The 22,855-nt window shown below is 41.3% G+C and overlaps 3 protein-coding genes and 1 long non-coding RNA gene across 4 annotated transcripts; all 4 read right to left on the reverse strand.

Moving 5' to 3' along the window:
• Positions 1 to 659: 659 nt before the first annotated feature.
• cnga1a (cyclic nucleotide gated channel subunit alpha 1a) lies at positions 660 to 5,367 on the reverse strand (the record flags this gene model as incomplete). Its single annotated transcript, XM_079553650.1, has 7 exons — positions 5,315 to 5,367; positions 5,189 to 5,233; positions 4,970 to 5,077; positions 4,774 to 4,878; positions 3,937 to 4,043; positions 3,137 to 3,747; positions 660 to 1,505 (listed from the first exon to the last, which is right to left on the reverse strand). Exons 1-7 carry the CDS (start codon positions 5,338 to 5,340, stop codon positions 660 to 662), a joined length of 1,848 nt encoding a protein of 615 aa, XP_079409776.1. The 5' UTR covers positions 5,341 to 5,367.
• Positions 5,368 to 7,375: 2,008 nt separating this feature from the next.
• Positions 7,376 to 8,270, reverse strand: LOC306961584. Its single transcript, XR_013792782.1, has 3 exons — positions 8,255 to 8,270; positions 7,894 to 7,962; positions 7,376 to 7,499 (listed from the first exon to the last, which is right to left on the reverse strand). It is a non-coding gene; the product is annotated as an uncharacterized lncRNA (long non-coding RNA).
• A 4,665-nt stretch (positions 8,271 to 12,935) lies between these two features.
• scpp5 (secretory calcium-binding phosphoprotein 5) lies at positions 12,936 to 14,743 on the reverse strand (the record flags this gene model as incomplete). Its single annotated transcript, XM_079553651.1, has 9 exons — positions 12,936 to 12,953; positions 13,035 to 13,118; positions 13,202 to 13,258; positions 13,507 to 13,554; positions 13,640 to 13,669; positions 13,746 to 13,814; positions 14,108 to 14,176; positions 14,282 to 14,335; positions 14,690 to 14,743. 9 exons carry the CDS (start codon positions 14,741 to 14,743, stop codon positions 12,936 to 12,938), a joined length of 483 nt encoding a protein of 160 aa, XP_079409777.1.
• A 1,721-nt stretch (positions 14,744 to 16,464) lies between these two features.
• Positions 16,465 to 18,105, reverse strand: scpp7 (secretory calcium-binding phosphoprotein 7). Its single transcript, XM_079554388.1, has 8 exons — positions 18,074 to 18,105; positions 17,930 to 17,993; positions 17,751 to 17,795; positions 17,578 to 17,625; positions 17,456 to 17,488; positions 17,313 to 17,369; positions 17,040 to 17,213; positions 16,465 to 16,799 (listed from the first exon to the last, which is right to left on the reverse strand). The coding sequence occupies exons 2-8, from the start codon at positions 17,981 to 17,983 to the stop codon at positions 16,758 to 16,760; spliced, it is 453 nt and encodes a 150-aa protein (XP_079410514.1). The 5' UTR covers positions 17,984 to 17,993; positions 18,074 to 18,105; the 3' UTR covers positions 16,465 to 16,757.
• Positions 18,106 to 22,855: the final 4,750 nt, after the last annotated feature.

Here is a 22,855-nt window from a genome sequence, read left to right on the forward strand (position 1 = left end):
AGGGGCAAGGTGCACCATTTTAATATTGCATATGACAGTGCGCACTTCTCGTGATCATAAGTCATGGTTTTGTCCCACTACAGAACAATAGGTGGCCGTGTCCAATGCCACTGACTCACAACAAGAAGAAGAAAGTTTGTTCCCGCTGTGTAATCATACAAGCTGTGATACTCATGCTTTTGAAGCCGCATAGTTATCATTTATACTATACTGTTTACACTTATCTAAACTGTTTTTTCAAAGTTTTGGCAACAGCAGATACTTCACTATCTTCACTCACTTTTTACTCAAGTAATGACTGTGTAAGAGTCACCACCCTGCCACTAACAACGTGTGTGTGCTGCTGTAAATAAAGATAGAAGGCAGACATAGATCAGACCACACAGGAGCAAAACATAACATGTTTATTAACATTACACTTCATGTACATTTCCCACCCAACTCAACTTATTTCTGTCAATGTGCCTAAATATGCAGTATATACAGTCTGTAGCCATAATTACAACCAACTGTTATTTGAACAAAATATTTTCTTAGTTATTTCAGAACCTACCTAGACCCTGCACATATAGCCACAGTCATATGTACAAAGACGAGCTATATTTTTTGACATTTGTTTTGTGGTATTTTGCCTGTGCTTGTGAAGTCCGTCTTTATTTTCACTCTTCTTTTCCTGCCTCCTTTGCATCAGTTGCTTCGTCTACTTTCTTCTCCTCTTTCTCCTCCTCTTTTGGGCCTTCTCCTTCAAGATCCTCATCCTCCACTGGCTCTCCCGTGAGTCGCTCCAAGTCCGAAAGCCTGTGTTTGAGACCTTCCTCCGTGGTGTCATAGTTGATCAGGATCTTCTTGATCTTGATCTGCATGAGTTCCATAGAGCCATATAGCTTGTTCACTTTCTCCTCTAGTTCTTTGACTTCGGGCTTTATATTAGCGGGGTCCAGATCTATGAGACCATCTTTCATGAGAATCTGCCGCCCCTTTTCCTCCAGCATACCCTTAGCATCCGGGTATTCTTGCAATGACTCCATCAGGTCATCTTTAGACAAGCAGAAAAGGTCAGAATACCCGACACTCCGGATGTTCGCAGTTCGCCTATTCCCCGCTTTGCTGCCTTTTATATTAAGGATGCTGATTTCTCCAAAGTAGCTGCCACTTCCTAATACGACAAACTGTGTCACTCCGTCATCGGCCACAACAGCGAGCTTCCCGTCTTTAATGATATACATCTCACGTCCAATGTCGCCCTTCTTGCAGATGTAGTCACCAGGGCTGAAAACCTGGGGGCGGAGCTTTAGCACCAGTTCAATCAGCAGACCCGCCTCACAGTCAGCGAATATCCGGACTTTCTTCAGCGTGTCCATGTGAACTTGGATGGCGATCTCTGCCCTCAGTTTGTCCGGGAGATACCTCAGAACTTCTCGCTCATCCTGGGCTTTACCGTTGTTCCACAGGTAGTCAAACCATTTTATGACCCGCTCCTCCAGTTCCTTGCTGACCTTCCGGGCCTACAAAAGAAAGCCATATGAAGTGTAAACTTAAAGGCGCATTATGCAACTTTTTATGCATATTTCACCATTCAGTGACCCAGTGGCTGTATTGTGGTTAGCATAGCACCTGTAGGATGAATAGTTTTTTAGTTTTCTGGTAGGTTTTCACTGCTGATTGAAGCGTATCCATGGCTCCGTAAACCTACCATGGCTCCGTAAACCTACCAGAAACCTACCAGAAACCTGCCTAAATAGAATGGAAATAAATAAATAAATAAAATTTATCCTGAAGCATCACAGGGGCTACTCAGATTGCGTCTATCCATAAGGTGTCAGTAGTAGAACAACTTATTCAGTTATTCACCAGATTTAAGAAAACAATTCCAAGGCCTTTTTGTGTGGGCAAATGTCATTCTTTACTTTGGGTGATTTTTAAAATACAGGGTAGGCTAACATAATTAGCAATAACAATTCAAGTATGTTTTGTAATAAGGTGCAACAACAAAAAAGAGTATAGTACAATTAGATAATTTATGGTAACATATTGTACATATTGTAAGTGCACATTGGTAATGTATTTGTAAATCATTTTTTTTAAAGCGTTTACAAAGCTAATCATTAATCATTTGTTCCTAATCATGTATTAATCCTTTTAAAGCAGAACTAAGTAACTCATGCCCCTTGAGGCCATGAGCGCCAGTGCAGGTGTTGTAGCATGTTGCTTTTTTTTAATTTTTACTTTTTTTATTAGTTGTCTGTGAGAGAGTAAATACTACGCTGACAGAAAAGACAGAGGGAGAGGGATATTGTACATCCAATTACACAATGGACATAGTTTTTTTTAATGATAATAATACTGCATTAGTCTTATATTGCGCTTTTCCAGACGCTCAAAGTCGCTTTTTCATTCAAACGTGGCTTTAAATCCTGTTTAAATGGTGCTAGCCCACAGTTTGCTTTGCCCGTTAGCCTCTTAGCTTCTTCTTCATGATTCCAATAGTGTGTATTGGTGGCTTCGACCCAGAGGCAGGAAAGTTGCAATTGTGGCTTTCCAGCCAGATACACTAGGGGGGATGAAAGACCTCCCAATCGTCCCATTAACAATTGTACTACCCCCTGAGGGACTACAGAAAGGATTTATTAAGATTATCAGTAAGTGCTTTAGTGATAAACATTATTGCTCAGACAAGATTTTTTCATTTGTCAAACCATGTGAATGGTTTGAAATTATATTTCTGTCATCCTTGATTGTGGAGCGGGGGGTGGAAGAGGGGGGGGAGGGAGAGCAGGGAGTTCAGCTTCCCGATGGCCTTGTGTATGAAACTGTTCTTCAGTCGAGTGGAACTGACCCTTAGATTCCGCAGTCTCCTCCCTGAAGGCATAACCTTGAAGAGACTATGTGATGGGTGCAAAGGGTCCTTGGCAATTTTGACAGCTTTGCGGGCGAGATGGGTAGAGTACATGTCCCTGTTTCAATGTGTGTCCTAACTTGTCCCTAACCTGAACCAGACAGAGGGATTATTACTATTGCATCTATGTAGCTGCTTATAAATGGTGGAAATGTGCATTCCATTTTGAATGATTATACGAGGTGCTTGCAAAACCATAACATAGCAACAATAGTTTGGTGATAATACATTGTGTCATACCCGCATGTAGTGCTTGATATTGTCTATCCTGGACTGAAACTGGGCTTGAGCGGCGTTCATATTGGAGATCATCGTGGCTATGTTTCCAACTATAGTGGCAAAGATGAGGACACCAACCAAGAAATCCACCACATGAAAGAGAAACTCTGAGTCCAGGGCGGGTGGTGGCGTTTCCCCAATAGTGGTCAGTGTCAGCGTGGACCAGTACAGACTAAATGCGTACTTCCTCATTGGCTGACCATACTCGGGCTCCTCAGGGTTGTCCAGCGCCGGGTAGACCCAATCATCCGCCCCGAAACCGATCGACTTTGAGAAGGAGAAGTAAAGGCAGGCGTTCCAGTGGATGATAATAAGGATGTACATGATGAGGTTTCCAATGCGAAAGAGGTTGGGGTAGTTGGTCTTTGTTTCCGTCTTGGTGAAAAACTCCATCATGCGGCCGATTCTCAGCAGCTTGTTGATGCGGATTTCAGGGTAGTCTATTCCAAAGTACAGATAGAAGACGTCGGTGGGCAACATGGAGACCACGTCCAGGCGAAACTGGAAACTGGACATGTAGCGATCTTTGAGAAGCTGCTTGTCTTTCACCAGCAGGCCTTGCTCAAGATAACCTGCATTCACCAGAAATATCGTATCAGTTGTCAAAATTGCAATAATGAGCTCTCACACCTTGATTAGACAACCTCGTGCATTCTCAACCGATTACGCATTTCCCACAAGGATCCTTGAAAATCGCGCAACAAGCTCTAATTTGCTCGTACGTATGCACTGATTGCAATTTCGAGTTCCATTTTTCTCACCTGTTCTGGTCCGAAAGAACATATCACCGAGATAGATGAGATCGGAGGTGTAGTCCAACAGAACCCAGTAAACAATGTAGTCATGTTGTAGCTCCTCAAAGCAGGCCCTGTGGCACAAAAAAAAAAAAAGAGTTTAACGAAAGCACTACCAGCTTGAACTTTGGACTGAGCAATTGTTCGGGGGAAAACTGCAAGAACACACTTCTGAGTTATTGCACACTGGGCTGGATCCATTTATCAATTTATTAATCCTAGACATCGAGTTTCTAAATGAAACCTTAAAAAAAAACCCACAAAAAACACTTGAGAATAATGAGACAGTTTGCCTTGACATTTCATTGTGCATTCAAGCAGAGAAAATTACTCTTTTAGGGGACTCGAAATAAATGGCCTTTATCTCATTGTTTTGCAGTGGTGTTGGCAAATTAATCAAAAAAATACACGATAAGTTCAGAAATATTGCGGTTTTAGAAGGCAATTGTTAAAGGGTGTGGTGATATATGACATACCAATGGCTACTTGCTTTGTATTATAAGTAATAACTAGAAAGATGAGTTCAACACTGTTATGTATATCAGCTAAAGCCTCAATAGGCCATACAGCATTTAGAATTCAAACAAATGGGGTTTGATTAAAGGCTAATGTTGTTTTGTGAAATGCAGCAGGGACAACAAACAGCCATCCATTTTGATAAAGGCCACGGGAGAAGATTACACTTCACATATTGTAATTTTCTGACACTAAACCACACATCTTCCTTTTCATTTTCGAAGAGAAACAGGAAAGTCTTTGGCTGGAGTCAGTTGCTTCGGTCGGTGTGCAGTGTGGTGCGTTCACCTTGCTATGATCATGGTCCAGTTGTACATGACTGGAAGTGTGATAACGAAAAGCCAGTTGTAGTAGAGGTTTCCAGCTGGGTTAATCACGAGCAATTCCTTTGGGCTGGAGGGGGCAGAAGGCGACAGGGAGTATGACACATCCTGAATATATATCATGGTGTTTGGGAAATAGAGTACATTAGTGGCACACCTACATTTTTTTCTCATTTTCTTTGTCCTTCTTCTCCTTCTCTTCCTTTTCCTTTGCTTCTTTTTCTTTCGCCTCCTTCTCCTCTTTCTCTTTCTGCTCCCGTTCTTTCTTTCTGTAAAACCCACATTAAAGCTAAATCATTGTACTGACTGCACTTTTGTGACACTTAAATCCATGGTTCTCAACTTGTGAGAGATTTTACGGTAAGAAACACAGATATTACTCTTTCTTTTCCCTTTTCTCCTTTTTTCTTTTTTTCTTTTTCTCCCTGTAAGAGAGATGAAAATGTTGAGGGGGAAAAAAACTCATCACATAGAGCATCAAAGAATCTGCTGACGACTGTACGTACTCTTCATTGTTGTTACAGTTGTTCATGTTGAGTAGGCGGTAGCTGCTACCAGGCATGGTCCTGAAAATGAAAAAAAAACAACATCAGTGTAGAGCACAGTGTTAGTGTGTGTGACTTGTGGTCTGCGGTGCAAATGTCCTCACAGGTCTTCCTCGTCCTCACTCTGTTCTTCACTGTCAGAGATGAGTGGGGCTGGGATGAGTTGAGGAAGAGGTCTTGAGGTCGCCATGGCAGCAGGTCTGACAGCACAAATCAAAATATTAGAAAAGATTCTTGACATCCTGTTCAGGGAGCGCAGACGACGGGATTGAAAACACAGTTTGGCTAAACTCCGGCATATTTACAATGATGTGAATTGATAAATACTTACAGAAAAAAAAATGCTTCTTTATCGCAATGAGTTGATGCAGCAACAGCGGGATATTGTATTTAACATTGTGGTAGCCTAAAGCAGTGAGCAATTTCTTATTCATGTTCAAATACAGCCATTACTTTTACATGTACACTACTATTACACATACACTATAAATACAGCCCTTACTATTGCAATATAACTATTACAATATTTAATAGGCCCATAAAGATATTATACAAATGCTTTAAAATTAAAAGTATCCTCTAAATGTAGAAACTTTTTTTTAATCTTTTTATCTGTCTGGAATATTTGGTAAAATAACGCTGTCACTTCACACATCTGTTTGTCATGATGATAATTTCTTCAAACTAATCAAGCTAAGTCTGCACAGAATGATGCAAATGAACTCACCTCTTTGGCTTGTTTAACGCACGGTGACATCCATTTGGGGTCTTTTTCCGTTGAGAAATATCAGACCCAGCTGTTCGAATTCATGTTTACCCTAATCATTTTTTGCCTATTTCCAAATCAAGCTCTAGAAGTGGCATCAATGCGCGGCACGTCTCCCTAAGTGTGTCATGCAGTCTTAGTGACCTTGATGAGGATTTGAGGATTACATACTAGTGAGAAGACACCAGTGCATTGTCCTGATTTGCCCACACAAGAGAATACCAATGTTCACAGTTCCTTTAAACTTTTTACTCTCTCAATGAAGGAACCAGACAAGTGGAAACCATTTTGTGTCATTTCTTATCTCTCAAGTTGTAATTTTCCTGCCCATGGTGCGGAACAGTATAGGGGCTTTAGTCCACACTATTGCAGCACACAGGCTCCTCCCGCAGTGTCAGCACTTTCTCTCATATCCAAGTTTGATCCTATTAGTGCAACACCACACGGCTGATTTGGGATCAGCTGCTAAATTGAAATGGGAATGTAGTGCCAGACCTCCTGTGGTTTAGTGGCTCCCCCTGTGGGCTGATATTATGGCTGCGTTCCGTCCTATATTATCATTCTCTCTCATCCTCTGGTAGGCTGTTCTTGCAAAGTGGTCAGTGAGTGCAGTAAGATAAGATAAGATGGTACTTTATTGATCTCACAGGTGGAGAAATTGCATTCGATGAGAGAGCATCCGGCAGCAGCACCCATTCAGTGCGCACCACTCATTATCAGGCAGTATCAGGCTCTGTTAATTTCTTTTGAGTTTTAATCATGCGGAAATGAATACATTTGCATGGTTAATTTGTTGTAGAAAAATCTTTATTCATGAACTAAAGAAAACAGTGTTGCCAGCATTTCACTTTACAAAAATACAAATGACAAGCTAATTATTTTTCTCACACACTCTCCATAAACTTTGCCAACAAATCGTGCAACTTCTTGAAATACATTTAGTTAGCGAGACAAAAAGACAAATTAGACAATGGGAACCAGGCCAGGATCTGCTTCAGCCGCGACTGGTACGTCCGCTGCTGGGGCCACATCTGGGGCCACATCTGCCGGGATGACATCCACGGGAGCCACATCCACAGGGGGGACATCCACAGCCCCCGTGTCCACAGGCAATACCTCCACCGGGGCGTCCACTACCACTGGTTCAAAGGGTGCTGGGTCAGCCGGCAGCGGGTCCACAGGGGCAGGATCGGCAGGTGCGGGGTCAGCAGGGGCGGGGTCTGCGGCCGCAGGATCAACAGGGGCGGGGTCAGCAGGGGCGGGGTCTGCGGCAGCAGGGTCTGCGGCCTCAGCTGCTTCGACCTCCTCCACCTCCTCCTGTTCGTCTGAGTTTACCGGGGCAGCAGCTCCGTCAGCAGCGGCTTTAGGGGCGGCTCCCTCCTGAATACATGTGAAAGAATGGAGTTCACATACAGCATTCACAGCACTCTATTCAGGATTTACAAGCAGACTAATCATAGGGAAAGGCATACACTTGTGTTTGTCTTGTCTTGTGTTTCCCACCCACAGTGTCTGCATACAGGACTGATGTCACACCCAGTGTTTTATCATTATTGCAAAAAGAGTTAATAGCAGCTTTCGAGAAAGTTGTTTTGAAAATAGTAGGCTCCCATCTTTACAGTATGAGGTACCTCATTTAACCTGAAAAATGCCAGGTAGCCTTCACAAAGAGAATGATCAACTATCACTGAATAAACAGAGGCTTAAGAAAGAGAAATATAGTGGGTTTGAACTAGGAGGGTGCAAATTGCATCGTGATAAAAAGTGTGATCACCTCTGCCTCTTCCTCTGATGTTTCCTCTGCTGGGGCTGCTGCTGCGGCGGGGGCAGGGGCCGCATCCACCTACACATAGTTGATACTCAGTAAACTCAATGTATATAGTGCTTTTTCACCCACATTGGGCTCTCAAAGCGCGTTACAGCAAGTAACCACTCACCCATCCACACTCTCATTCATACACCAGTGTACACAGACACTGGAGGCAAGATGAATGAAGTGTCTTGCCCAAGGACACAACAACAGTGTGCGCCTGTGATTCAAACCCCAGACCTTCCGGTCATGAGTTGCTCTATCATCGGTGCCAGTGTCAATAGTGTATTACACAAACATATACACACATATCACAGTGAGTTACCTGGACCAAAGGAGCGCCGGCAGCTGCTGGGTCGGCCTGAAAGGTTCATAGGTCAGTTCTATTGCTTTGACTTTACATGTTATGTTACATGTTGTGGCGATTAGTGCGGTAACTTACAGGTGCATCTGCTGGGAGGAAGGGGTTTACCACCCCCTGCAAACACACAAGTAGATTATTATAAAACATTCTTTATCTGATATTTGCTGTGCTCATGACATGGGACTAGCCTGTTGCTGATACATCCTGTACATCTCCATCCAGCGCAGGGCCTCATTAGCATGGGCTGCTACCTGCTAAAGAAACAGCAGACAGCTCCAGACGTGTTTGCAATAAAGACCAATTACTCTGTGGCTCTCAGACGCCTATTACTCTAGATATTGTTTTAGATATGACATAGACAGGGTCAGACATGTACCAGTACTAAGTTATTCTAGGTTTTACAGTGTGTTTACAGTTTATTTACCTCATTGCTTTCACTCCCTGGAGCCTGCAAACCAAAGGACAGAAATAAAGGGGTCACTTTGTGCACTGCCCATAAGAAAAAATGTTTACATACGTAAAGATAGCAGAGTCAACAAACTAAATAAGTCATTAGACTTACAGGGGCTGCTCTGGCAGCGACCAGCAGGCACGCAACCACCACGAAGTTCATCCTGAAGTCTTGGACATATGAGAGCACATTTCATTAAAACAGATCACTTTTATACACTCCCCATACATTGAAACACATTCACAATGAAAAGCATACAATTTGACACTTTTGATTGTGTGTAAAATTGGTTGTTACATTATTAAATTTAAAATAACTAACTTTAACTTTTTTGTCAAGAAATATCTAGTCAGTCTTACCTGCTGCGTGTTGGAGAGAAAAGCAGAAGATGTCTCGGTGTTGGAAACTAATCTAGTCCATCTCTTCAAGGATGCCATTTATATCCCAGAACATCCTATGACAACCAATCACATGCGCACATGGCTGTTTGCAGAAATGCCCCACACTTCAAAAGTGAAAAGGAGGCATGCACGTAATGCATGTAAGGCCCCTCTTATACTTAATTACATGCTGCACAGGTTGGCTCAGAATACATGCCCCTCTCTATTGCCCTAAACCAAACACAAGGTGGTTGGAGCTGACACAAGCACATGCCTTGTGGTGATAAGAGGAAAAGTTAACCCAAAAATTGTTCTAAGGATAATAGGACCTTAATGGCAGGAAGGTCCTCAGGCGACGCACACAGTGACATCAGAGTATCGTCTCACATGTCTGTGTCGCTGAATTTCCAGAGTGACTGACAGATGGTCCATAAACATGCTGCTTCATGACTATTCTGCTGTTCAGCTCTTTGTATTTCTCATCCTAACTACTTTGTTTTTGCATTGCACTTCCAAATCAGATAGCTTTAGTCTCAAAACGTGTCTCCCAGACATCCACACATCCGACTTGCTGAGCTCATGAATTTCTCTGAAGTTGATTTCCCCACCGCCCTCTTCCAAAGCGAGATAAACACAGAGTGCAGGCATTCATGAGGCTTGGAGTTAAACAATTTTTATTGCTTGATAACTGAGGCTGCTGTTGCTGAAGTATGTGGAAACACTATAATGAGAATATACAACTTTTAACATTGTGAGTGAGTGAACATGAGTGAATGTTATTTCAGTTCATATTAACCGGACTACACATTGACTTGTATTTTTTTTTACGTCTTATATCCACATGGCCAACCTTTTATGGTTTCTATTAAATGCTTTGTGTATTCTGTGAACATAAGCAAATAGACTGAAGTAAAATGATGTAACGTTTTAATGCATTGGCCTATACAAACTTGCACAACCAGCCCCTTATACAGCTGAACCAAAAGTATGTTGATAGTGTTTATTTGGCTGCTCATATGGTAGAACACGCTCTGTCCTCAGGGTGGTTTCTAGGGCTGGGTCAAAATATTGAATTGGATTGGATTGCAATACTTTTTGTTGCTATACCAAGTATCGCAATACTTTCAATATTTGTGTTTGGAGACATTTTTATCATCACTCCTTTGTTTTCCAGTGACAGCACTTTGTTTCATTTTGTGTTTATGCACTTTTCATTCTTAACACTTTGATAAATGTCAAGTGGAATTTGGTTTATAAACCTTGAACACATGACAGTTTTGTTTTTACACATTTTAAGGAAAAAATATGACTAACTGTATCGCAATGTGTATTGGATCGGCCCCTGAGTATCGTGATACGTATTGGATCGTGACCAAAGTGGATCGGGCCAGACCTAGTGGTTTCTTTCAGCCAGTGTGGTCCAGTCCAATAAAGCCTACAGACCAAAAAGTCCAAATAGATTTATATAGAAATCTTAACTATCAAGCATGAATATCTTGTGTTTTGTGCCGAGGTGCAGCCTGTACATAAGGCTGTTTGCTTCACTTTTGCTTGTTGAACTGTTCAATAGCCAATTTTTGTGATTGGGCTATTTTATTATTGAGTACAAACATCTGAAACACTGTAGAGGCACCAAGAGCCCCCACACCTGCAGCACAGTGGAGGCGTCACAAGAGGAGCTACAGGAAACAAAATAGGGACTAACAAAAGGAGGTATCTGGGCAAGACTCGAGCTAAGCCTACTACCCTTACTATTGTTCTGGCAAATGTACGTTCACTGGAGAATAAGACGGATTATGTTCATCTGCTGAGCTCGTCCCAGAAGATGGTGAAAGACTGGAGGGAGCTGCGCAGGAGGAAGAGGAGATGGAGCTGACCAGTGCAGGACACCATGCTCTGAAACAGAGACAAACCCTGGAGGCAATGCACCCTTTCAGAGGATCAGAGGAGCACAGAAGGCAGCCAGCCAGGTTTCCTCTGGGTGCTACAGTTTCCCCGACCTCCAAAAACATGCTGGTCAGGTTGACAGTGGCGGCGCAGCTCAGTCGCAGCAGCTCAGGACTAGCACCTGGGCACAATTTCGTAGAAATAGAGCACTTATTTACTTACATAATTTATCTAATATTAGTGATGATATTTATGTCTCTTTTCTGGGGGCCAGGTAGTCTTTGCAGTCTTTGGGATCCGTTCTTTTCAAAGAGCCATTCTGGACTGGTTCTTTTTAATGAAACATTTTTTAACAATCCCAGCCAGATAACTCACAATATCTAAGATGTGATCGATAAAAGGTTAACTTTTTTAATTTAACTCATCTAAAATCACATGGGACTGATATTTACGCTTTGAAAAAACGTGTTTGTGAATAAAATCTTGCGCAACAACTTATAAAAAGAGGCTGCAACTGTCTGACAAATCATTTAGTGTCAAAATTGTCAAATCATTAGTGCATTCAGTTTTGACTTTAGAGCAAAAAGCTTTCTCTTGTGCCGCCTGCTGCATTGTTGGGCCGATTCTTGTGTTAGTTTGGGGAAGTTCTGGGCAAAATTGCCTGAAAGAAATATCTTCACCTTGAGATTCGGTTCTAACCGCTCACCTTCAAAAGAGCCGGTCGGTCGTGAACATCACATCGCAATCTAATATACACATAAGGTCAGAGACAGAAGAGAACACGGTGCTCTTCCTGCACACACAGGCAGCTCTACATCTGACATTTTGGGGTCGTTTATCAAGACATGTGCTAAATAGTGAATGCTAGTTATTTATGGGCATGTTTCTCCAAATTCACCATTGAAATGACCTTCATTACAGCGCTAGGGCCCCAAATCCAGTATGCAAATGAAAGAATGTTTTAATGACTTGGCTTTGTGCAGTGAGGTGCAGATCAAAGGAGACTGCAAGCCAAGATGCGATATTCATCATCTCACTTTACTCACACTGACAGCACTCATTCATTTATTGTTCAAGAGGTGTGGGCTCCACTCACTGTCCCTTATCTGATGCAGCCTGGAGTCGCCTTTGATATAAAGCCTGGAGTCCTATGCCATAAATTATCGCCTGTCATCTCCCCTCTGATGTGGCTGAGTGTACTTATACATTTTAGCGATGCAAAGTTCCAGGAAGGAGGACGAGACAGTGGTAGCGTGAGAGCTTGGCGCCTGTGTTTAGTAGGTGCCGTTCAAGAGATAAGTGTTAAGCACTGCTGTGACAGGCTCTTGCCCTCAGGGAGCTGGGGATTTGGAAGTTCTTTTTTTCCCTCTTATTTTAAAGGCACTTACATTTCATTGTGGGGAAATGTACAAAACCACGTAGGCCTTTTATTTTTACCATGTGTCGTAATTGTGATGTAATGTCACTGTAAAATGCCTATCTATGTAATATCACCAATATTTTTTATTTTGGCAAAACTATTGATTATAAAACAAAACTCCCTGCTGATATCTGGGCTGAAATAGAAGGGTCAATCTTGTATCCAACTTTCATGAATGTTAAGTTAATCCATTGTCAATATTCTCTGGGGAATGTTGTCTCATACAGCTCCTATATAACAAACAAACAACAACCAACAACCAAAACCTTGCTTGAAATCTTTATATAAATACATTTAATTTAAGTGTAACATTTTTTTTCCTTTTTCTTAATGTGAATAAACAAACTAGAAAGGGCTAAAGTTAAATAAGGAATGGAAGAATCTGAAAAGGCTTCTACAAACATACATTTTACATTTGAAATGTTATTTTATATTTCAGGGTTAAATTGCAGAAACGTCTTCACGTGTGCGCCCATTGCCAAAATCTCTATTTCTCCATCCCTTTCAAGCCTTCAGTGGCGCCTGAGGACAGACAAAAATCAGACATTTAGCACACGTTCCAAAACCAGCCTCCAAATGTGTCTGATGTGCACAATAGTCAACCTGGCTGGTGAGAGCAGGCTGGTCATGCTGTGCCTGGTTTAGGGGGTCCTGCGACGGAATTGGATTCATGTCAAAACTTGGGATCTAGAAGCAAAGAGTGTAAAATTCAGTCGGAAGTAAAGCCATTATGGACATAGCAGGGAGTCGGTGAATACGAGTGAACTTACATTCTGAGGAGGCTGCGGGATATTCTGTGGTGGAGGTGGGAAGTCAAACGGCAGAACCTATAGACAGTCATGGCTCACGTCAGCAAGAGAAAAGCAACTGGACGCTATTGAACGTTAAAGATAAGGATTCTAAAATACATGGAAGAGCATAAATGAAATCAAGCGGGCCAAAGACGAAGCCTTGTTGGACACCACCATTTAAACAATGGGATATTCATACTCGATTGTGTAAATGAGTAAATCAAATGTGGATCCAGGTAAATATCAAACAAATAACATTATGGTCATGTAAAAGTGTGTCTTACGTTGGGGCTCTGAGGAACATTTGCCATGGGGGGCATGTTTGTAATTATCTGTAATCAAATTTTAAAAGCATGTTTTTAATGAGAAAAAACAGTTCATTCTGGCACATCATAGAAAGTACAATAAGGTTATTACCCTCTGCTGTGCAAAATCATATGGGTAGTACTGAAAAAAACATGGATATAAAATGATGAATGATTTGTCTGACAATATTAAAATAATTTAACAAGGTCATACTTACCACTTCGACGCTCTGTCTGCCTGGAGGCTGGGGAATGGAGTATTTGATGAAGCCTTGAGTGGGGAAAGACTGAACAAAAAGATAAAGGAGAATGAAAACAACATTCGACTGAGGTCATTGGGAAACTGTGGGCAGAAGTAAAATATGTTCTCAATTCAAGCACAATAATTCTACTTGGTACTTTAATAAATTAAAAATAGTGTCAAGTTGTTTGCCACTGCTTATGTGTAACTTACCTGTCCCGCATTTGGCCCTCCAGGAGAACCACCAAACGTGTGAGGATAAATCTAGAATAAAATGCTGTATATTAAAATAAATGAACCATGGTGTGTCTGTCAGTGAAGTATGGAGTGTTTACTCACCAGCTCCACGCTATAAGCACCAGGGCCTGTTTGTGGTAAAGCCTGGGCACCGGGAAAGACATTTTTCACCTAAAAAACGCAAACAGCTTACATTACAGAAAGTGTTTTTGCAATTGGAAAAGCAGTTCCTTCACGTGTTAGAATAATTTGCTCTCGTGAGTGATGCGTCATTACCTGAGGTGGGATTTGTCTGGAGCCAGTATAATGAGGCAGGTAGTGAAAGAATGACTGTAAGAAGATAAACGTGTAAGTAAAAGGAAACAGACAGTGAATCGTTTAAAGAAGGTATGTGTGCCTGAAAGATCTGTATCTTCATTACGAATCCCCATTAGTTATAACCACAGAAATAGCTATTATTCCTGGGATCCACTTGAAACAACACAAAGTATCTGGTGTTGCTGGTGCCACATACTGATTTACTGAAGCAGTGGCACACAAATCATTCCTGGTGCATTACTTTATGCACACATTTGTATGTTTTATCTATAAACTAAACAGCACAATGACAACCTTTTGCTAAAATTGAAATCTGAATTTGATAGAGTCGCTCTAACCACAGCAGATTAAATGTATCATTCTTACTGGCGCAGCGAAGGCCGTGCTCGCCAAGCACAAACACAACAAGGCCACTTTCATTTTTGCAGTGCGTCCTTGTGCTGAAAAAGGAAAAAAAAAAAAAATCAAAATAAAATGATAAAATATAAAATATTTTTTTGATAAAAATATGCTACATAACTTCAGACGGGATTTGTCATTGCTTACCTGATGCTCTCCTGTAAAGATCTCTGTGGTCAGGTCCAGTTGTATGTTCAGACCTTGTGATGGCTTTTGTAGGGTTCAAGTGGACTCTTCAGCCAATCAGAGGCCAGTGATGATGTTATTAGATGAGTAGGTAGAGGTGTCTAGTCTTCAGCTTTAGTAAACTACCTGTGGTCACATCCACTTTCTGTGTAATAACAGACTATTGTAGATTACATAGTCTAGAGCAGTGGTACTCTGCCCACTGCTTATGCCAGTTTGATGCAGGTGCCACTTAAACAATGATATAGACAGCAATAATAATAAACGTTAACTTAAAAATGCCACATTAAATATGTGAATCAATTTCTTAAGTTGAGAGGGAAAATGAGGAACAATTTTAAAACTTAAAATACATTGTAGTGACTCGGGGCACGAGCAGGAGACCCCATCCAAAGGTCCTCAAAGTATGACCAAAAAGGTCAGTGACATGCTCAGTGTTATCTGCATAAATTAATAATAAATCAGGAGTGTTTAAAGATCTTACTTACGGGAAATATATAAGTAGTACATAAGTAAATAAACACACAGTCGTCTTTTCTGTCAGCATAGTATTTACTACTCTCAATAAATAAATGAGTAAAAAACACAATGCCAGCAGTAGCACTTACTAGGGTTGCTTTAAAGCCACACCGTGTAGAATTTTACCCAATTCATAAAATTTAAACACAAGCTTTATTTTATAACAGATATTTTCATCATCTAAAAATACCTCATAAATGTACAAACAAACTGCTCTTGCTGTGAAAACCTCACCTCTCCTAAAACATGACAGTAGTCATTAGTTAGTAGAATTTGAGATTGAAATTCTTTGATTACCCACTGTAGTAATAGCATTGTCTCTGTGTTGAGCTGGTCATTGGGAGCATGTTACGCAGTGTGCCTCTAAATATTGCTTCAGGACTGATTTCAGAAAGAAAAGAACGAAAAAATAATAATGACTGCATGATTAGACCAGTGTTAGCCTGCAAGATTATTTCCAACATTTTATTGAGACCATATTTACTGGACTGGCTTACACATCTCCAACCTATAATTTCACTTGTTGAATAGTTTTTGATCAAACATGTATTCACTGTCAAGTTATTCAGGGCAACAGATAAACTACACACAAGTCTAAATATGTTGGTTCACCATCAAAGGCATCTCCTACTGAGACTGGAACTCCATCTCATACCATGCTATATTTCAGTTCAAAAGCATCTCACTTTTCAAATTAATGAGTGAAAATTAAAATAGTGTTACTTTTATGTTTTTTTTTTCTTTGTAAATCTGGCTCTTTTCCAGAAAAATGTGGTCATGTGTAGCTTACACATGACACATACGTGAGTTCTGCACATGAGGCTTATCATGCCTGTTGATTGTTAAAACCTCTAATCCCTCACAGATGACTTTCGCTTTATGTCATATTTGGAAACATCTGGAAAGCCCCAGAGCCAACCCCCTTCCCCTCCCAGCATGTCCTGAACATGCCTGCACCCTTACTATGGATGCTTGCATTTATTCTATATAAAGGTATAATTTATTTTATTGGATATTTGGATCTCAAAAAACACACATTTATTGCCTATGCCTTTATTTTGAAGCAACAGCAACACACAGTATTTGAAGAATCAGAAAAATGTAGAAAAACAGTTAAAAAAGAAAAAAAAAACACACATACAAACACATATTGAAATGCAAAGAAGAAACATAGCACCATTTTTCAAGCCCGTGTCGGGATAGTTGAAGCACCTTCTCTATTTTTATTGTAGTAGGTTGTTGTCCATTATGAACCAACAAGTGTAGTCGATGATGTATTTCTTTAAGTGTATATGAGTGTGCACAGGCACCTGTCTGCTGAGGCAAGATTTTAATCATCCTCTTCCTCGTCCTCTTCGTCACTTCTCTTTGCCTGAAACCACAGAGACTTAAGGTGAGTCAGTCACAAATGCAGAAAAAGTCAGTCTTCAATGTGCTAAGTTTACACATGTGTCTTTACGCCCGGGCGCAAACAGCAGCAAGACGTTAACTCTGACGCAACTGCTACAGTTCTGTCCCGAACTCTGACACCTCTGTCTCCCACTGACACTCTCAAACTACATACAGTTGTTTACAGTAGTTTTAATTAGTCCAAAGATTTTTAAGATCTTACTGCAGGAGCGGCTGCAACAACTGGGGCAACTGGGGCAACGGGGGCAACAGGGGCAACTTCAATGATTGGGGCAATAGGGGCAACAGCAGCAGGTGCGACAGGGGCAGCGGCAGGAGCAGCAGGGGCAGCGGGTGCTGCAGCTGGAGCTGGAGCATCAAATCCAAATGGATAGAACTAGGGCAGAGGACAGATCATTAGCTCACTCTGGAGGTAACAGTAAACTGCAGTGGCTCCTTTTTAAGCTGCTGCAGTCAGGCGGAAAGTGGCACTTACCACCTCTTTATCTTTGCCATTTGGCTGTGGGATGTCCTGTTTGATAAATCCACGCACCTTTCAAATCACACATAAGTGCACTTAGACATAGGGCTCATCGAAAACAATTATGTGTTGGATTAGTGTTGAGTAGTTCCTCTTACTGGAGCTCCTGCAGGGGCGTTCAGAGGCAGGAGCTGTGGATGCAGGTCATTCACATTCAGTCGTTAAACATGACGATGGACATGTGTAAATTTGAGGAAAACATTTTGCACTTAGCTCTTACCACTTCCAGGCTTCCAGCAGGAACTCCTGCGGGGATAGCTGCTGCCGCCTGCAATGATTTATGGACCATATTATAATTTGAAGACTTTCAGTGAAAGGCAAAATGTCAAATGAGTGAGACAGTTCCAAAAAGAGAATGTGTCAAGTATATAAGACTCATTAAATGCAAAATACCTCAGCAGGAGCAAAGTGAATATCATACTCCACGTACATATCAAGCTGAAATAAAAATGAACACATATTTACACACGGAGCATGCAGGAAGTGGTTAAACAGAAGGAATTAAAAAGGTTATAGTGCATAAAATGTGGTTGGTAATTTAAAAAAAAGAAAAATATATATATATATCTTACCGGGAAACAAAATACTGTCCCAAGAAATAAAGCAACCAGGATAATGGACTTCATTTTGGATTGTCTGAAAGAAAAAAGAAAAACACATCAGGAGAGTTATTCTTAATTACCTTTAAAAGATAAAATGTAAAGCAAATGTCTAACTGCTCTTGCTGCGCAGCTCTGGAGCAGATGGGTTGTAGAGGAGAGATGTGAGAAGTGGAGGGCGAGCTCTACTCCTATTTATTTGCTCCCAAAAACGGATCTGGGGTGAATTCTGACAGCCTTTGGTCCTGAGCCAAACATATTTGTTTTATGCTTTGCACATTGGCAGCAACAGCTCAGGGAGAAATCTCATGCTAAAAAAAACACACTGGCCTGAACCCTGCACTCATCACATTGGAGCTCTCTTTAAGGTTGTCATTTTCTGTGGAGGCCCCTTGCAACATGCTTGGAACTATAAATGCATCTTCTGTAGTCTACAGTCTAAAAATTCTTCTTCAGTATTTATACTTTATGCACGTCCATCTATTTGGAGTGGCTCAGCAAAAGTGGTCTTAAAATCAGAGGGTTGGCTCTGACCAATGTATACTTTTTCGCATCTTTGGGGAAGGCTCTTTTTCTCCCCTTACGGAAGTAGAAATGTGGTGTGTTTGGCAGCCACAGTTCAACATTGGCTACAAATTACCACCATCGGGTTGAAGACCGAATGAATAACACAAGCGTCTTGAAGTGAAATCTAAAAAAAAAGCCCCATATACATTGTTTATTTAGTAAACAGACAGAAAGAGTCAGTCTACCAAATATGCTCTAAATGCAGAGGAAAATGAGCCACCTTAATTTGGCCAACGAGTAAAACATATGCTCTCCACAGCAAACATATGCTCATCTTGAAATTGCTTCCCAACTCAATTTGTTGAGTGTCTCTCCTCACCCCACACCTTCTAAGTTCTTCCACTCTGTGTCCTGTGCATGTCTGCTGCCAAAAGTTACAGCACTCGCTCGGCACAGTGGTGCTGCGGTTAGCGTTCGTTTATTTGCTCAAGTGCAACAGAGACTTGTTTGAACAGTTTTAGTGAAGCATACAATACAGACAACAACTGCAACATAGACATTCAATAAAACAATTAGCAATACTTAAAGAGACTAGATGCAAGTCGGTCATTTTTATAGTCCCTTTCAAAACAAGAGCATTCACGTGGTGGATAGTCCTTCACAAGGGATTTAAACTGTTCGAGGGTCATACGTCTGTCCAAGTCTTCTGTGCCTTGTTCCAAACATATGGTGCAAAGCTGCAAAGGCCTTCGTTAGACTTCAGAAAGGTTGGGTTCATCAAGGCTCTGGTTTTATCATACTTGGCAATTGTCGTCCCTCTGCATCAACACAATTAAGAAAATTGTGTTTTCGTAAAGTACAGTCACCAGGGCCCTCTTGTCTCTGTATTAAACAAGCACGCACACTTGAATCAACCTCAAATTAATCCTGGGTGAATGTTTGACTGGAAGCAGACGTTCTGTTCTTTCTTATCCAGAATTTCTGAGGACTCATTGATAGTAAGAAATCTGCATCCAATGGTTTACTGACAATAAACCGTTGGACAATTGGACTTCTTTTTGGAAACTCTGTCAAATTAGGTTGAGAACTCTACAGTCAATTTTGAAAACCTGAACTTGAACATACAGTCTTCAAGTCGTTTAATTTTTTACTGCACAAAGTCCTTGGATTCCACTCAGCTAGAATTCACTGTGTTATTAATGCCCAGTCCAAGGTGATAACTGATGTGTTAGAATAAAAATACGAAGGAAAAGGGCAGTAATAAATGAACAGGTATGTCTAAAAATTCCACATTTAAGGGCTTCACTGTATGTAGGCTAAAGGGTATAGTGATCTGCTTATACAACAGCTTAATTAGTGTGTTTTATGGCTTTGCATTGGAGATCGCAAGCCAAGGCTTTGTAAAAACATGTATTGGCCACAGGTTTAATGGTCAGGTAATGTGCTGCAGCTGTACTCACACACCAATAACAACAAAACAATGAGGACTGTGTGCGATTCTCCTTATGGTATGTTATTAGTAAGCAACAAAATATTTGAGAAAGCCCTTAAATCTACAGGAAACCTATTTAAAGATTTCACTACATATAGGAAAAGATGCAAGTGTGTGCTTCTCCGCCTAGTTAACCTCCTCTTGACATCTGGTGCAGCCAAAGTCATTTGGGTATTTTTACCCATAATTCTACATAATGTATATCATCCTTTTTAGTTTCCAGTATTTGTTCATATCTATAGGCTGTCATTATGGTTAACAAGACATTTTAACCCAAGCTCTCCCTGGCTGTGTGTCACGGTGCGATGCATGGATCATTGAAACATTTAAAGCAATAAAAAAATCTTCAATAGCAGTATCTTTATAAGTATGCACTTATAGTATTTTCACTTCAGGCCAAACTGAACTGTCACTTCACATAATTGCTTAACGTTCTGAGCTGTTTTACAATCTCTCGATCTTCAAGTTGACAAGTCAATGACAGATGCTCACTCAGGAGTGGGAATGCCAAACTCTGAACCAGCTTTCTGTGCAAACATGAATTAAAGGGATATAAACAACGACAAAACACTATGTTAATTCTATGTACATGTATTTGATTGTACAGTAGGTGGTATGGTACAGTAAGACGGTATATAAAGGTAAACATGCCCCAATTGCCCAAACTTTTCAAACTAATGACTCAATTGTAGAAGTAAAATGAATGTTGCTTTCTAGTTGAGGTCTTGGTAGGTGGTTTTTCTGATTTTCTTCAGTCCACATCCGCTGCAGCAGCAGGTTCTGGGGCCGCTTTCCGTGGGCCCATTGAGCGCTGGTTGTTTGCACAGGGTGTTCCTCCTCGGGGAGCTTGCATCTTCTGGACACTTGCAGGTATGACGCCCACATTTGCATTCTCCTGGTTGGTGATCCCTGCACCTTGGTTCAAGGGCTGCACTGCGCGTCCACCGGCATTATTCAGCATAGTGAACATCTGGCTCAGTTTGGCAGCGACCTGAAATGCAAAGACAAGGGGAGACAGTAGTTTGCATTCACTTTAGAAAATATTCTAAGATCGATTGTATGGTATGTATTGTATATTGTGATCTGGTTTATGGTTAATGAATCCGTAATTACAAGGTCTCTCCACATGATAAATAGATCATTTCTTTCATTATAGTGTCAGATCAAATCCAATCACAAAGGCACAACTATTGTCAGGTAAAGCCGCAGGATTAAAAGGGCAGATCTGTGAACGTAATCCCAATCCAAAAAATGATAAAGTTCAACTTATAGGTGCTTTCAAAAACAGTGAATCGCTTGTGGAGTTGCAGAAGCCTATTCCCTCCATCTTAAATTACGACATCAAAATTCTCCAACAGTGTGAACGCAGCACATTGGCTTGTCTTCAGGATCACTGAGTTCATGGTGCTCTTGGTTTGGACAGGCTCAGCGAATGAAGCATATTAAAAAGTTGGCAGTGGTTTTACCTGGAGCTCCTCGGAGCTGAGGCCGCCAAGCTGTGGGTTCTGTTCAAGAATGAGAAAACATGAGACTTAACACAGTGGCAATGCAAAATGAACTTAAAATGGGGGCATGCGCATATATGCGAGAGTGGCTTCCTTCCAAAATGGGGTGTAATATTATGGAAGCACAAAGGAGTTGTACACCCTTTCCCACACTTTTGAAGCCATCTCTTGTGCTGTCTTTCCTTTTGCCTGGGGTGACCATGTTACTGGCTGAGAATATTTTGCAGTTCTAGCTTAAAAGTGTATTACTATTGTGTGGAGTGCTATGGGAAACATTACTTAGAGCAGTACAATGTGACTTTTGCTTTGGTTGACTGGACTCTCAGCAATCAGTAATGGAACGTTCATCCTCTATAAAGTTCATACTAAATTCATGCTGGAGAAAAGGATTTTGTTGTAACCCCACTTTGCAACTTAGCCTCTTAACCCCCACCTTAACCGAGTGCATTTTCTCCAGTTCAGCTTTACCCACATAAGAGCTTACAGCCTATAGGCCAGAGTAACGCCTCACATGAAAGCTAAGACCTACAAAACGGATCGGAACGGATCTTTTCCTTGCGTTGTTGCAGTGTGTTGTTGTCGCACCCTTTTTAACATTTCTTTTCATTGCTTTTCTGCTGCTCTTTTGTAGCGTTTTTGTTTGTGTTTTCATCCTCTTTCTCAGCTCACTTTTGTCGCTATTGTAATCCTTCATCAGAGTTTTCTGTCTCTTAAACAGGACCTGACTAGATCTACTTTTGAGCTGCCTAAACCTAAACGTCCATTAATCGTTCCACCATTTTTTCCTGTATTATATTTGTAGCACGACTGCCTCTTTTAGAGTCTAGAATGTCTATTTACCATTGGCTGCTGCATCATGTAGATGACTTGTGGGTTCTGCAGATGAGAGACAGGTTTAAATGCAGCAATTGTGGATAGAAAAGTAAAAGTGAGGAAAACCCATAGAGGAACCTGTTGTTGTTGTTGTTGTTGTTGTTGGAGTTGGAGTTGTTGTTGTTGTTGCTGCTGCGGTAGTTGTTGTTGTTGTTGTGGCTGTTGTGGCTGTTGTGGCTGTTGTGTCTGCACCACTTCACCTACGGGGGTCGCCGTGAGGGACCTTTCGGCTGGTAATGCATTTGGCGCCCGATTGGCTGGCGCTTGTGGGAGCGGGGCTTCAGGGAGTCTATATGGAGAGAGCTGGCAACACACATCTGGCCTTCATATAAGGTGAAAAAACAATTCCAAGCCCTGTTTACCTCCAGATGTATAGAGTATTGCAATATAGTGTCAGTTGTTTCCTTGCCAAGTTAAGGCTCAACCTCAGAGTCATAAATCACACGCTGTAAAGCACTATGTTTCAGCACTATGTTTCCACAACATAGTGTGTTAGGGGTTCAGTTTCCCTGCCACACATGC

This window comes from Gobius niger (assembly GCF_951799975.1).
Source record: "Gobius niger genome assembly, chromosome: 3".
Classification (NCBI taxonomy): Eukaryota; Metazoa; Chordata; class Actinopteri; order Gobiiformes; family Gobiidae; genus Gobius; species Gobius niger.

Coding starts and splice junctions, on each gene's coding strand:
- scpp7 (XM_079554388.1), bottom strand. CDS start 17,983: ATGAAGTCCATTATCCTGGTTGCTTTATTTCTTGGGACAGTATTTTGT. Junction 17,489..17,577: donor CTGCTGGAAGCCTGGAAGTG/GTAAGAGCTAAG, acceptor CTGCATCCACAG/CTCCTGCCTCTGAACGCCCC. Junction 17,370..17,455: donor ACGCCCCTGCAGGAGCTCCA/GTAAGAGGAACT, acceptor GTGATTTGAAAG/GTGCGTGGATTTATCAAACA.